Source organism: Charadrius vociferus, unplaced genomic scaffold (assembly GCF_000708025.1).
Source record: "Charadrius vociferus isolate BGI_N301 unplaced genomic scaffold, ASM70802v2 scaffold291, whole genome shotgun sequence".
Lineage (NCBI taxonomy): Eukaryota > Metazoa > Chordata > Aves > Charadriiformes > Charadriidae > Charadrius > Charadrius vociferus.
In genome coordinates this window covers 140,341-153,990 of record NW_009646958.1, presented here as the reverse complement: position 1 = coordinate 153,990, position 13,650 = coordinate 140,341, and the positions used below count along the sequence as shown (strand labels likewise).

General features: G+C 52.4%; 1 protein-coding gene across 1 annotated transcript in view; it reads left to right on the top strand.

The window, feature by feature from the left end:
* Positions 1-13,650, top strand: part of ARHGEF18 (Rho/Rac guanine nucleotide exchange factor (GEF) 18) — a 45,699-nt gene that overhangs the window by 875 nt on the left and 31,174 nt on the right. The window contains exons 2-10 of the mRNA XM_009895160.1: positions 4,488-4,624; positions 5,114-5,610; positions 7,197-7,407; positions 8,258-8,372; positions 9,307-9,364; positions 9,579-9,623; positions 9,912-9,992; positions 10,407-10,512; positions 11,068-11,230. Coding sequence (XP_009893462.1) covers positions 4,488-4,624; positions 5,114-5,610; positions 7,197-7,407; positions 8,258-8,372; positions 9,307-9,364; positions 9,579-9,623; positions 9,912-9,992; positions 10,407-10,512; positions 11,068-11,230 — 1,413 coding nt within the window. The remainder of the gene's footprint in view (positions 1-4,487; positions 4,625-5,113; positions 5,611-7,196; positions 7,408-8,257; positions 8,373-9,306; positions 9,365-9,578; positions 9,624-9,911; positions 9,993-10,406; positions 10,513-11,067; positions 11,231-13,650) is intronic.

Sequence of the window (13,650 nt, the reverse complement as noted above, 5' to 3'; positions counted from 1 at the left end):
ATGCAGATGTGCACAAGATTCAAACTGAATTGTGAAAGGAAGGTTAATTCCAAGCGGGAGGCCGGGTCATGCAGGCTCTGATCTGTCATGAGCCCCGAGCAGCTTCCCTGAGCCCCGGCTAGGACACCCCACTCCACCCTCCCCAGTGCTGTGCCTGCTGGGGCGGTTATGGACTAATTATATCCATAACTATACTCGGTTGGGCTAATTTCTATAATAAATAAATCAGCCTCACAGTGCTCGCAAGCAGTGATGGCTTTGGAGAGTGTCTCGGTAGAGCCTTTTTCCCCCAGCGTGTGCTCGCAGAGCAGTTTCTCCCACTGGGGCTTGTGCTGTGGGCACAAAACGTTCAGTTCCCGCTCAGCTCCTCTCCGGGTGCTCGCTTTCTGCACCGTGGCACTCGCTGGTCCATGCAGGACGTTCCCTCGGTGCCCGGTAAAGTCACTGGAGGAAGCCGCACAGTGACTCTTGTGACCTGGAGAGTACCCAAAGGGCTGCAAATCCCTCTCAGCCCTGCCGAGACCCTTCAGCTGACAGTGAGCTGAGGACCGTTCTGGCTCCCCGCTCCTCTGGCCCTTTGTGCCCCAAGCCCAGGCCCCAAACACAGTGATAAGACAGCAGCTCGCTGTACAGTATGTTACAGTGTTGGGCAGCTTATCTTCTCCCCTCCTCCAGCCCCGGCCGCATCAGCCAATCCCCACCGCTGCCAACGGCCGACGATGTGGGGCCCAGACCAGGCGAAGGACTGCACTTCAAACAATTTTGGCACAGCGAGTTTAGCACTTGCTTTACAGAGGTTTTACCCTATAGCTCTGGACATGCTGCAGGGCGGTAGGTAAAGGGCAGCTGGTGGGGGGCCAGCAGGGCAGGAGCCACGAGACGACGGAATAATTCTTGTTTCTCACATGTGATGCTCTCCGTGGTTTCCCAACAGTCTCTACCCGATTGCTGGGAAATGCCCAGACGCTCTGCTCTTTCCTTCCTCATGGGATTGTTTCATGTAGCAGAACTGACCAGTGCCTTTGTCCCACCGCGTTTGGTGTGGCCTTTCCCCAGTGGAAATGCAGAGAGTGTTTGATGCTTGGAGGATGTGATCTGCATGGCCACAGCTCACATCCATGTTTCCTCCGACGTTTCCCCTCGCCAGCGCCAGCCTGGCTCCAGGGTCGCTCGGGGACCTGCAGCATCCTGCGCCGAGCAGCAGAACAGGCAGGTGAGGACGGGCCATGATGGCAGAACTTGTTCCAGCGCTGGCTGCTCCGGTGCTGTCTCCTGCTGTGGCACTTGTGGGTGCATCTCCAGTGACCGGTCCCTCTGAGGGAAATCAGCAGAGGCAGTTGCAGGAGAGAGGTTTCGAGTGTAGGTCTGAAATTGAGGTATTTAAATCTTTGTTGGGCTCCCAGTGGCCTTGCACGCAGTTACAGCAGCATGGAGTTTCCTTCCTTGAGACAAACCAGCTCAGCTGGCTGATCCCACTGTCCCCACGGCATCAAAAACCCCGAGAGTGTCCCAGACTGTCACATGCAGTGGATGCCTGTCACTACTTCCTTCCTCCCCACGCAGAAGCCCAGAGTTGTCATGTTTCGCCTGCCGGGAAGTTCTGGCAAAGTGCAGCAGAGCCCCGCTGGTGCGCAGGGACCTGCCCGGCGCAGGCAGTGACGCTTCCTCCCCAGCTCTGCCCTGGGAATTCCTCTGATGAGGCTGTTCCCTGCAGCAATAACCTTTTATGGTTCCCAGCCAGAGACGAATTAAGCAACTGCAATACCTAATCTGCTTAATGTTCCCCTAAAGCAAACAGCGTACGTTCTTGAAAGTGTCATTTTGTCGTCCCATCTTCAGCTTCAGCGGAGTAAAGGTGGTCGCTGCTGTCTGCCAGTGCCTGGGGAGCTAAGACGTCCTGTCCCCTTACCACTACACCACAGCTAGATGGAACATGGGTCCTTCCAAACAGGCTCAAGCGTGGAGTCCGGGAGACTCGAGAGGCTCCCATACTCGAGGTGACCACCTCAATCACGGATATAGGGATGTTCACAGCCCCTCCAACCCGCCTCCCTCCTGTCCATGCTCCATGCTGGCCTTTCCTTGCTCATCCTGCCAGAATATGATGCCTGAAAGCGTGTTTTCCCCCGTGAGCCCCTCCAGCAGCCCCCCTTGCCCAAGCGGCCGCACAACTCTGCTCTATACATGGTGCCAACCGACCGAGGCGCTGGATGCGGGGAGCCCTGAATTGTCATGGCTGGTGCTCACACATTGCCTAAAATGGTCTCCCCATCACCGCAGCCCCTTGCGCACCGCGTGCTGCTGCCTAACGGCCGCTGCCGCTGAGTTCACCGGAGGCTGGCTGCAAACCTGATTTATCGCGTGTTGAACGGGAGTGTCTGAAGACTCCGAGGAGGTTCTAAGTCGTTTTGTGGGCCTGAAGGGGGTCTGTTGACTGCAGCCTATGCCTTGGCCAAATCCTGAGCCCTGCATGGCACAGGCAGAGCACAGGGAATATTTTCCAGGCCTCCGAGGAGCTGACTCTGTTCCAGGGATCCACTTCAGAGCTTCAGCCTGGAGCCTGGGGCAGGCCCAGAGTAGCCTTGGCAGGACGGTCGGACCATGCTCGGGAGGAAAAAAACTCTTTGTTTTAGCTAAACTTGCGGGCTAGGATTCTGGCCTCTGTCAGGCCACAGCGCTTGTCATCTACCGCAGCTACACCCCTGCCGCCTCTCAGGGCTTCGCTGCTTCCTCTGCGGGTAGTTCGCCGCTGCAAGGGATGGCGAGGGCAGGGAAATCTCCTTTTCCTTCCTTTCTTGGGCTTGTATGAGGTCCTGGTCTCCCTGCCACCCTCCCCACCACCCGGTTGCTCCCCTTGGGTCCCTTCTACCTTAGCCTTCCTCCCGGCCTGTTTTGGGGGTTCAGTGGTTTTTACAGCCCACTGACATCTTTGGCTGCTCAGTTTCCCACAAGCTCATGCCAAAATCTGTGCTGATTCAAATGTGAATTCGCTTCAAAATGCTGATTTTTGACTACAAGATGATTAGAGGCAATCCAGGTGCATCTGAGGAAAGCAAAAGGTGATGTTCAATGGCTCAGTAAGACTCTGCCAATTTTATAGATAGAGCATTACAGATGTGGCTCAAGGGCATCCTGGGCAGGAATTTGTCTATTAATTAGAAATGTCTTGAGAAGTAAATTCTATAACCTTGTAGTTGTAGAAAGCCCATTTCAAATCTTCCCTGCTCTTATAGCTGGAAACCCCTTAATTAAAATAGTGCCTTCATGGAGTGTTTTCTTTCTATATTGTTTATAGACCCTCACTTGAAATTACTTCACACATTTAAACACACCGAACACTCCTTAAAACAGAAAATCTGGCACTGGCAGTGTGCAGCAGGATCCAAGGAACAAACCTCCAAACTCTCCCTCACGTCTGCTGCCTTTTTCCAGTTGGCACCACGCAATTTCTGGCTGCATTGTGTAGCATTAAAGCCCGCAGCAGGATGCAAGGTTTCCAAGCGTGTGTTTTTTAACAATATCTTCCTCATATTAATGTTTTTATACTTGGCTTTCCTGGAGTCTGATGGGTTTCTAGCAGTTTCTTGCCATTTTTTCTCACTGGACAGATATGGCCACTTACAGTCTCTTGCTATTGTTCTCTGCATCTTCAGAGATCCACCACTGTGTTTCAGCCAACAGCCTGGCTTTTTTCCCTTCGCCTCAGCTGTATGTATCTCGAAGGAATAAAAGGTCTCCGTGAGTCATGCAATGGTTTAGAGATCGTGGCTAACGTTTACAGTGTGTCTCGTTGCATAGGAATGTGCTTCAGTCAGCTGGACGATCTATTGTACCATGAAGCACGTCCAGACCTTGTTTTTGTTTCTCAATGAGTTATCGGATGGTGTAGACACACTCAGGTTCACACTGGCTTAGCACTCCTGCGTGAGGAAAATCCACACAAGTGAGCTGTCCCCAGGAGAATTGCGCCTTCCCGCTATTGCTCTGCACACTCAGCGTTGTCTGGAGTCAGTAACGCACCTCCAATTTGGCCTCCAAGCAGCATCCTTTATTCCTTAAGGATGAAAATAAATCAGTCAGGGTTTTTTTTTTTTTTTTCATAGATTCCTGCTTTAAAGGTCCATAATGTCAATAACAGCCCTCAAAATGTGCTTAACTCTTCCGTTTCACTGTGGAAACAGCCTCTGCGGCACAGGGCATCCCACGAGGGTCTGGCTGGGATGGTGCAAGCCTGGTCTCTGCCCTCGCACATACCATGGTTCGAGGGAGGAAGTTTCTGCCGTTAGGGGACCCCTACACCAGGTTCCCACAGGATCAAGGCTGCCGAGGCCCTGAGATTGCCCGGCAGTGCCTGTCTGCAAGGGGCGAGGGAGCAAAGGGCCATGCGGAGTCTCTGAGTGATGCCTAACGTCACCTCTCTGTGTGTGGCTGATTTTACATCCCCCCTGGCCACCTGCTCACATGCTGTGACCTTCTCTGTCTTGCAGGGTCTGACTGCAAGCCATGCTTACGGGAATTCACTGACCACAGCACCCCTGCTCTGGAGTATCCCAACGCCAAAAGCTTTCTCCCATCCCTGATTGCTGAGGATGAAACCTTCTGCACCAGCATGGCTGAAGAAAAGGCAAGTGTCCTCTTTCCTTCTACTGCCACCACGCGAGGCAGGAGCCAGGATCAGCAAACTGGGTGGTCAGCAGCATATGCAGAGGGACTGTGGTGGAATAAGGATGGGGAAAAGGGGTACCGATCCAGACTATCAAGGAATACAAGGTTATATTGCTTCTGCGTCTGGGAAAAATCATACCTCTGTGCTTTGTATTGGCGTTAGGAGGAATAAGGCACAGAGAGATCTCAGGGACTGGAGGAAGCCGAGCTGGTGGGGCTGGGGCAGGTCCAGGCGCGAGGTGCACGAGGAGAGTGCTACTATTAGAAAGTCTGGTTTGAGAAACGCAGCAGCAGTCCTGGCCCCGCTAGCTGCAGGTGGGCTGTTTGCCATGAGGAGGGAAAGGAAAGCAGCTCCAGCTCTGCATGGGAGGTGTCCCCTTCGCAGGATGTCTGCAAGGCTCTCGCACGGGATTTGTGCGCTCAGGCTAAGCTGTCGCTGCCTTTGCAGGAGGACTCATCTTCCACAGAGCTGGATGTCCCAGCAGCGGAGTTGCACAGCAGCACGGAGGATCTCCTCTCAGACTCTGCTCTCCATGGGACAGAGTATTACAGAGATCTGGGACTCCTGAGCCCACCAATTGCCAAAACAGCGCCAGAGATGGCAGCACAGCCAGAAGCAGCAGCCCAGGCTGTATCTGCCATTCGCTTACTGGAAGAGAGGCCAGGGGCTCTGAGAAAAATGTCTGTGGATGTTGCTTTTTCCAATCCTGTTTCCTGCTCGGTACGTTACGGTGAGGCCGACTGCCGCTTTCTGAACAAAGGCCACGTTTGCTCCTGTGCAGCGGTGCCAGAAGATGGTACCAGCACTTCTGAGCATCCTGCAGAGAGCAAAGAGCTGGACCTGCAGGAGGCCAAGGAGTCCTTCCCCACGCTGGTGAGATCTTTGTCAACCTCTCGGAGGCACAGCTGGGAGAGCCCTTTATCGCCCATGGACTGCAAGCGCAGGTAAAGCAGGACCATGAGCAATATTTTATATAGACGGTACCATGATGCTGCGTGAGGCCGGAGCGATCACACTGCCCCGAGCTCTTGCTGCTGCTGGGTGGTCTCCCTCCCCTGTCAGCCTCTGCCAAAGCAGCTGGACGCCTGCTGCTCACGTTGGGTGGGATGTGGAGGAACAGATGCTAAGGCAGCAAGAGGTTTTAATGTCTCCTTGGCAGTAGGAAGACCCTCTTTTCCTGGTCTTGGGGCCGGGAAGAGGATCTCTTATCTCAGGAAAGCTTTTTTCTGTCTGGAGGGAGCCTTGAACAGCATCAGCTGCCCTGATGGCCTCCACCCTCTGGCTCAAAGGGAAATTTGCCCACCTCAGAGGGATTGAGAGACCTCTGTCAATTCCTTTTTCTTCTGTGAGCGGGTTTGGTGGGGCCTCTGCCTGCAATCACCGCCATGTCCTCCAGCCCTTTGTCCTCCACATAGCTGCAGAGGAGAGTGTATTTTGTAGCATGATGCTGAGCTTTGGCTGGGAGCGGTTTCCAGGACTGCCAGTACTACCATGCTGTGTTCCTGCCTTGGGCTCCAGCTTCCTACATGCCTGCTTTCCCTGCTGACACATGTATTGATCTCCCAAATGACTGGGAGTTAGGTGTAAGCCAGCAAAAACTATTTTTATCTCTCCTCCTTATAAGGTACCCTAAAATTATCTCAGCCTGAAATCTTGGCAGTTCTTCATCAAGCTCAGACTTTGGGTCTCAGACCTATTGTTGTTCCATGCGCTGTGGATCATTCACAGTTTATGCTGTGTAACAGGCACATGAGCAATAGCGGTACAGAGCGGCTCTCGGTGTCAGGGGCTTGTTCGGTCCCCTCGCCGGGTGATTAAGCATGTGTGAGCACGGGGCCAGGGAAGGGGAATACGCCCCGCTGTCCCCTAAGCAAACACAGTGATCTGCAGACAGAACCCATGCAGAGAGTAAGATTTTCCACTGAGCCCTATCCATCATTTTGCTTCTATGTTGTTGGCACTGCGGCAGCACTCGCCGTTCAGGAAACCGTGGGGCACTGGGGGAGCTGGTCCACCCCTCATTTCCCAGAAAAGGATTTCTTTTTCCTTCCTCAAAGCTGGGCCCTGGTGGGAGCAGGATTTATGACATGATGCCACAGCGATGATTCGATAAACGACAACATCTGCCATTTCTAAATGCCCAGAGGGACTTTCCTGGCATTGCCGTCAGCAAGGCAGCAGCTCTCGCGCAGGGCGGGCAGGCTGCTGTCTGGGTGGCTGCACAGTCTCAGGGGTTGCTAAGAGATCAGCGAGAGCTGTCCGGCACTAAACATCCCGGGTGACCAAGGAGCTCGTGGACTCGCTGATGGCAGCCAGAGAAGCTGTTTTTAACAGGCTCAGGACTTGGTGTCCAGGCTGACGCTTCCTGGCATTTCCTTTTCCACGTGCCTGCTGTGGTGACCCTCCTTGTCCCAGTTGCATGAGCTCTTTAGGACTGTCCACCCAAGGGCAGGACATGGCAGGGGCTGTGTCGTGCCTGACACAATGAGACGGGTCTGCTAAACTGGCTTGTTCCTCTTCCTTGAATTAGGTTCAGCCTGGATGCCACAGAGATGGGCAGCGACCCAGAACAGGAGGATGTGGAGAAGGGGAGCCGGTCCTGCCCGCAGCCTTGTGTGTCCCTTCAGCTGCCCAAAGGGGAACTGGAAACCTGGAGCAGCGACGGGGGTGGCATGGTGATCAAAGTGGAGATAGAGCCGTTGCGCCCACACCTTACGGTCAGCCCTGGCCTGGAGGAGGCGGTGAGTGTGCGAGGGCTGCATGCATAGCAGCAGCAGGGCAAGCTGGGGGTGCAGAAGGTGACAAACATGGGTGTCAGCTGCAGGCAGGACTCCTTCGATGTTAGCATTGAACCAGGTATGCCAGGAGGTCTGCAGGAATCTCAGCTTTCTCTGCTCCAGGAAAAACTGCCCCTTCTTCCAGGATAAAGGCCCTGGGAGCTGGCTGATGCACAGCCCTCTTTTCCCCTAAATCCAGTTGGAATTTCCCTTGCTGCAACCTGTGCCTGTTGCCTCTTGTCTTGTCACTCTGTACCTCTAAGAAAAGTCTGGGTTCATCTTTTCTATAATCCTCTGTCAGGTAGTTGAAGACAGCAGTGTGACCCCCCTTTCACACTGCTTTCCTCTGGGGAATTTCTTTGGCCTCAATTAATATTAAAAGGACAATTTTATCACAGTGCTACATATCCTATAAAAGTGAGAAGTGCCTGAGAAGGTTTCAGCCACAAATGTCACTTGCTCCACCCTCCCTGGAGCCCACACCTGAAGCCAACAAACAGCTGGGCTTTAAGGTGTCCTGTCATCATGACGCTGACAAAACAAGAAAGGGAACGGGTGAGGAGTCAGCCTGTTCCCTGTGATGACCTGGGTCTTGATCTAATCCTCATATACCATAGGTATCAAACCACGCAGCAAGGGCCCTCAGGCTCTTGGGGCGGGCACGGAGGGTAGGAGGCTGTGGGAAAGCAGGGATGATCACTGGCACTTCACTTGAGATTCCCTGCATTGCACCTTGCCAGCCATGCTGTGCCCCGATGAAGGCTCCCTTGGTGCACAAGCGACCAAAGATGTCCATGACTTTTTACTTCTCCAGGAATGTGGCAGCAACGGGAAGAGACTGAGGTCAAGGTCTGTCCCATCAGCCTGCGAGACAGTTGCCTCCCCTCGGATACCTTGCAGTTTCGACACTTCTCTTCCAGCTGTGGAAGGTTGGTATAGACTCTATATATGGCATTAAATGAGTTCAAGGTGTTTGCGATTAAGAAAAAACTGGAGATGTAGCTTCTGCAAGCCTAGACACCCTCTGCCCTTCCCTTCTACATGGTCCCAGGAGCTCCTGAAATGAAAAGTCAAGCTGACTTTGAGTCTGATCCTGGCTAACAGTGTAGTCTAAGCTCAGACGTGCCCGTTCCCAGTGACACGTTGCCATATAACCCCTCTGTGGCTGGTGCATTGATCGCTCCCTACTCACACAAGGCAAAGACGGTTTCCTAGGAACAAAAGGCACTGCTTCATCTGCCCGGGTTTAAATGTGCCCTTTCTCCTGTACCCCAAAAAATGGGGCAAACATGGTCTGTGTGCAGGCCCCTTCCAACTATCCTTAACTAACCCACCCTGCACAGCCAGCAGGGGAGCAGGCTCTGGGACAAGGCTGCCAGGTCCTGGTTTCTGCACCAAAAGCTGAAGAGCCTTAGAAAAACAGAGGCACCCTAACTCCTGTAAGCTTAATTTTGGCCTTCTCTGTGCTGCTGGAATCCATTAACGTCTCCCACCTGTGAGGACTGCCCGGGAGCAAAATGTAGAGACCTGTTAAGAGCACGGCCTGGGAAGTGGAGGGGAAGCTGTCATGTGGAGGGGCTCTGGGGTGTATCAGCTCCTACCCCCTAGCTGCAAGCAGGATCCTCAGAAGTTGATGTAATACGGGCTTGAAAAGGGAGGGTTAACACAGAAAAGTGATGTAGCCTTCGCTTCCCTCACAGAAATACAGTGCAGCCTTTTCCTCCCTACCTGCTCCCAGCACTTCTTCCTCCCCATTAAAGGCAGAGTGGGAGCCCAGCAAGATTAACGGGGTCCATTCGCATAGCTTGCAACGTGGTGCTCTGCAAAGGCAAACCAGGATTCCTGTTTTTTTTTGTGTTCCAGGTGTTGAACCCCCTGCTCTGGAGATGCTGGAGAAGGACCACGTGTCCCCAGACCATGTGTAGGTATTGTCGGTCCTGGCTGTTTTGAGGTGGCAGAGATTTTTCAGTATATCTGAGCTACTGGAGATGCAATAGCAAAGGAGATCCCACTCCATGCTGAGGCACAGCTGAGTAGTTGGTTGTGAACCAGTGCCTGATGCTTTGTGGGGCGTAGAATGTCTTTGCAAAGACATTTTCTAATCCCTTGCTTTTCTTTTGCCCCATCCCTGGTAGGCTAATTGTCCAGCAGGTACTTCAGGAGCTGAAACAGTATCATGGGTAAGTGTGTCTGGGAGAGGGATGTGGGTGGGGAGGTCATGGGTCCACCTAGGAGCCACCTGGCAAATGACACATGGTCCCCCGAGGGGCAAATCCCCCAGGTACCACAATCACTGTATTCTTCCACTGAAACTAGGGTAGAATTGCAAGAAGAAGTAGCATTTCACATGCCTCTTCTGTAACTCTAAATATGTTTCTGCCCCATCTCCAAAGATGAGCCTCTCCGCTCACCCAAAAGTTCTGCTCTTCTGTTCTTTGTTGTGTGTCTGAAGTCTTTTTCCTGCACAGGGCGAAGCAGAGAGTTTGTGTGCCAGAAGGCAATGATTCTTCCCAGCAGAACCTCACCTGGTTTGAGTTCCTGTCTAACGAGTAAGTGAGCCAGATGGTAACCCACAAACTTTGTGTTCCCAGAGCAGGCTGATTTCAAGCCCCCCTCCATTTAAGCTCTGCTGCCCTGCTAATACTGTGTGTGGGACACTGGTATCTGCAGTGTTTCAGCCAGGATCGCGGCCTTGTTGTGCATGGCACTGAACAAAACCACAGAGACAGCCAGGACTTGCACAAATCATTTGAAAGTTCAGCTCCTTATTTGCTGTGTTCTTATTTGCAAGTGTCCCATTAATAAATAGCATGTCTGATGCCAAACCAGATCCTCCAAGAGATGAAAAGCTCTGAGATGGGGTCCTAAAATAATGCTTCAGATTAACTTCATCAGTGACCTCCCTGAACTGTGCTTTGCCAGGTAGCCTTCCCTTAGGTAAGATGGTTTTGGTCTTGTTTCAGAAATGAGGACAGTGGAAAGAATGATAAAGCAGAGAAAGGCACAAAGGTGATGCGACGTCTGAGTTCCCTGCGGAGCCGAGTCACCGGATCCTGGCAGAAGGATAAGGTGAGAGAGATGCTGAATTTGTGGAAGGAATTGTTGAATTCTTCAAGTAGAAAAGGGGATCTGACCCCACGGAGCAGTTAGTTGGATTGCTTTTGTATGGCTGAGGCCTCTATATTGGTCAGCAGATGCACTGCGACCTCTAACATAATGCACTGGACAGAGTGATCCCTGGCTTTCAGCCCACCTTGCTCCAGGGCATGTTCTGGCTGCGCTCATGCTGTCTTAGCGCAAGTTGTGCAGACCAGGAGAGAGTGCTTTAGCTGGGTGACTGCCTGCATCACCCACTGCGGCGAGGAGGAGAGCCCGCAGAGGCACAGACACGTGCTGCAGTGCTGTGTCCTGCCCTTCATCACGCGTGACCCTGGCCTAGAGGGACTGGCCCAAGCTTTAGGAAGGCATTTGGGAAAAGCACTGCCATCCCAAAGGTTCGGGCACAAAGATGCCCGCTGCACTTGCTGCAGATCAGCTTTCTGCATGTTCTTTTTTACCAGCGGGGAAAGGAATGTGTGGGCAATGCGAGGCCTCTAACAGAGCTGTGTTTTTCTCTCCTTCCAGGGTAAGAACAAAGAGCAGCCAAAAGAGAGAGAGAAGGAGAAAGAGACAAAGGAGCCGAAAGAGATCAATAGGCACCAGCTTGTGCCAGGGGTTTTCTCCAGTTGCGCCAGCTGCTCACTGTGTGCCAAACCTCTTGTGAATAAAAGTGGTCTGCAGTGCCTGAGTGAGTATGGCTGTCACTGTCTGGCTCTGACCCAGCCTGGCTGTAACCCGCTCCCCGGCCTCTACTCCAGCCCTGGCCGGCCATTCCTCTGCTTAAATCGGCCTCATGGATTGCTTCACTTTTCTGCCTGGCTTGACAGCATCCCACCACCCTGCTTGGCCTGGCTTGGTTGTTTCTCCAGATAGTCTAAACGATCTCTAAATCCTGCCTGGCAATAGTTTATCCTCGTTTTCTTTGGCTGCGTGACTATTTCCTGCCCCTTTCCCCCAAGGAGGGTTCTAGGTCAACTTTTCCTTTAATAATTTTTTTTTTCGAGTGAAGTTCTGCTTTACCCAACCAAATATCCCTGCTGCCTGACTGAAGCTGGATCTTTCAGGCGGTTTTTCACAGCTGCAGTCATGTGTCAGCTCAGCATCTGCCCTATGCATGGGCACGGGGATTTCTAGAGCACCCAAAACATTATTAACTAACCCAAAAGTCAAATGGTGCCTCCCAGAACCTGTATGGGTGAGGCTGTTGCTTTTCAGATGGAAGTAGTGTACAGGAATGGCAGCTGCTCCTTTGCCGGCGTGCATGGGACTCTGTCCTCCCACTGCTTTCACTGGGGCACTGCTGCATGGCTTTGGCTGATGGACAAACCCTGTCCCTCCTCTTTGGGCCAGGTACTCAGGGCACTGAAGAACATTTTAATTCCCAAGGGATTGTCTGTGGGCAGAGAAAATCTTCTGGAAATGAGAGAATTGCTCTCTTTCTCTACCTTGTATCCTCAAGCAATGCTCGTTCTCCAGTAAGGGTCTCTCAGAGGCTCCTAAGGTCAGTAAAACCTTCCCGGGGCGGAAGAGAACTGGCTGCCCTTGGGCATGTGCTCTAAGAAGCGTATTTTCCCTTCAGGGCATCTGGAGGGAAATTGTAAAGGACCACAGCCCTGGCTATTAGTGAATATATTCCAGGTGTCACAACAAAAAGTAGGAAGCAGGAGCCTGAATAAGAGCAAGTGTTTTGTGGATATTTAGAGAGAATCGAAATATTATGGGAGGGCGCAGAGTTACGCCTTGTCATTCCTGTCTGAGGAACCTCCTAGCAGTTTATAGTCCTGCATGCTGCTTTACAAAAAATATCCGAACCTGAGAGAATACAGTCTTTGATCCCCAGTGCACCAAGAGCTTGGAGCCATGCTCTATATGGTCTTGGCCACTCTGAGGTCATTGCCAGTGTGAGTGATTCTTCTCTGGACAACTGCTATGGAGATCTGTGATCTGGAGCGCTCGGAGTCGGAGCTAGCTGTTGAAACAGGTGTATGGCTTGGCACATCGTCGTCCATCATAAATGTGCGGGGATTGGATTTGAGTTATAGTAACTTTTACCTTGTTTCTCGGCCCGTCCGTGAAGAATCTGTGTTCTTGAGTCCTGCTAACAGTCAGGAGAAAAATTCCAAGGCGGCTGAGGAACTGGTTTGTATTTGGGACTCTGTGACATCTCCTTTGGCTTTCTGGGCTGCCCAGGGGTACGCTGCCCAGGCTAACTTGGGCGGCGGGGCAGCAGAGCTTGGTTTGGTGGGCTCCCTTTGCAGTGGCTCAAACTGCGGCTGAACAGTTGGGCAGGGTTCTCAGATGTTCAATAAAATTAATGGCCTGTCTGTGGTCAGATCTGGATTGGGACTTGTTGGGTGACAGCTGTTAGCCTGAGAGTGCCTATATTTGGATTATGCTGGGCTGAAACCTTTGCGAGCCGCTTCTGGGCAGCAGAGTTGATAGTCGATATCACCAGCTCCCGTTATTGCAGTTAGGAGCAGCGCATGGTCTCCTGACAAGTCACCGACAGGGCTCTTGAAAAGCAAGCGTCAGGGCCACCGTGTAGCCAGAGCGGCAGGCCTGCTTTTCAGAAGTGTGAGCTGCTCTGTCAGGGCTCAGTCTGAGCTGGAGCTGCTGCCAGGATCTGAGGATATTTGGCTGCTCCTCTTGTTTTCTCATAACAAATTCACACTTCACCATCTATACGCTTCGGCCCTCGGCCAGCTCTCGGTCCATCTCATGGTCAGGTGCTGCTGTTTATGTTCTCGCCATGGTATTTTTAACTGCAGCACCACCACGTGGTAGAAAACAAAACAGGCTCATGGAAAGAAAAGACGGTGGCTAAAGAAAGGGATGAGCCGAATCCGGGGCGGGGGGAAGGATGGGGAAATGATTAGGAAGTCTGAGGTCTTTTCACTGTCCTGTGGGCACAAAAAGTCCAGTGGCTACCACGACTGTGATGAAATAGAGGAGTGAGAGGTCTTCTTATTAGAGAAAGTAGCAGCAGGAGGAATTCTGCTTTAGTTCAGAAAAAGTCATTGTTCTGCTAGAAACGTGCACATGAGCTGTGGAGAAGGTAGGCAGCCCAGGTAGCCCCTGTATATGGTAACTTTCCCTCTCCCACCTCAT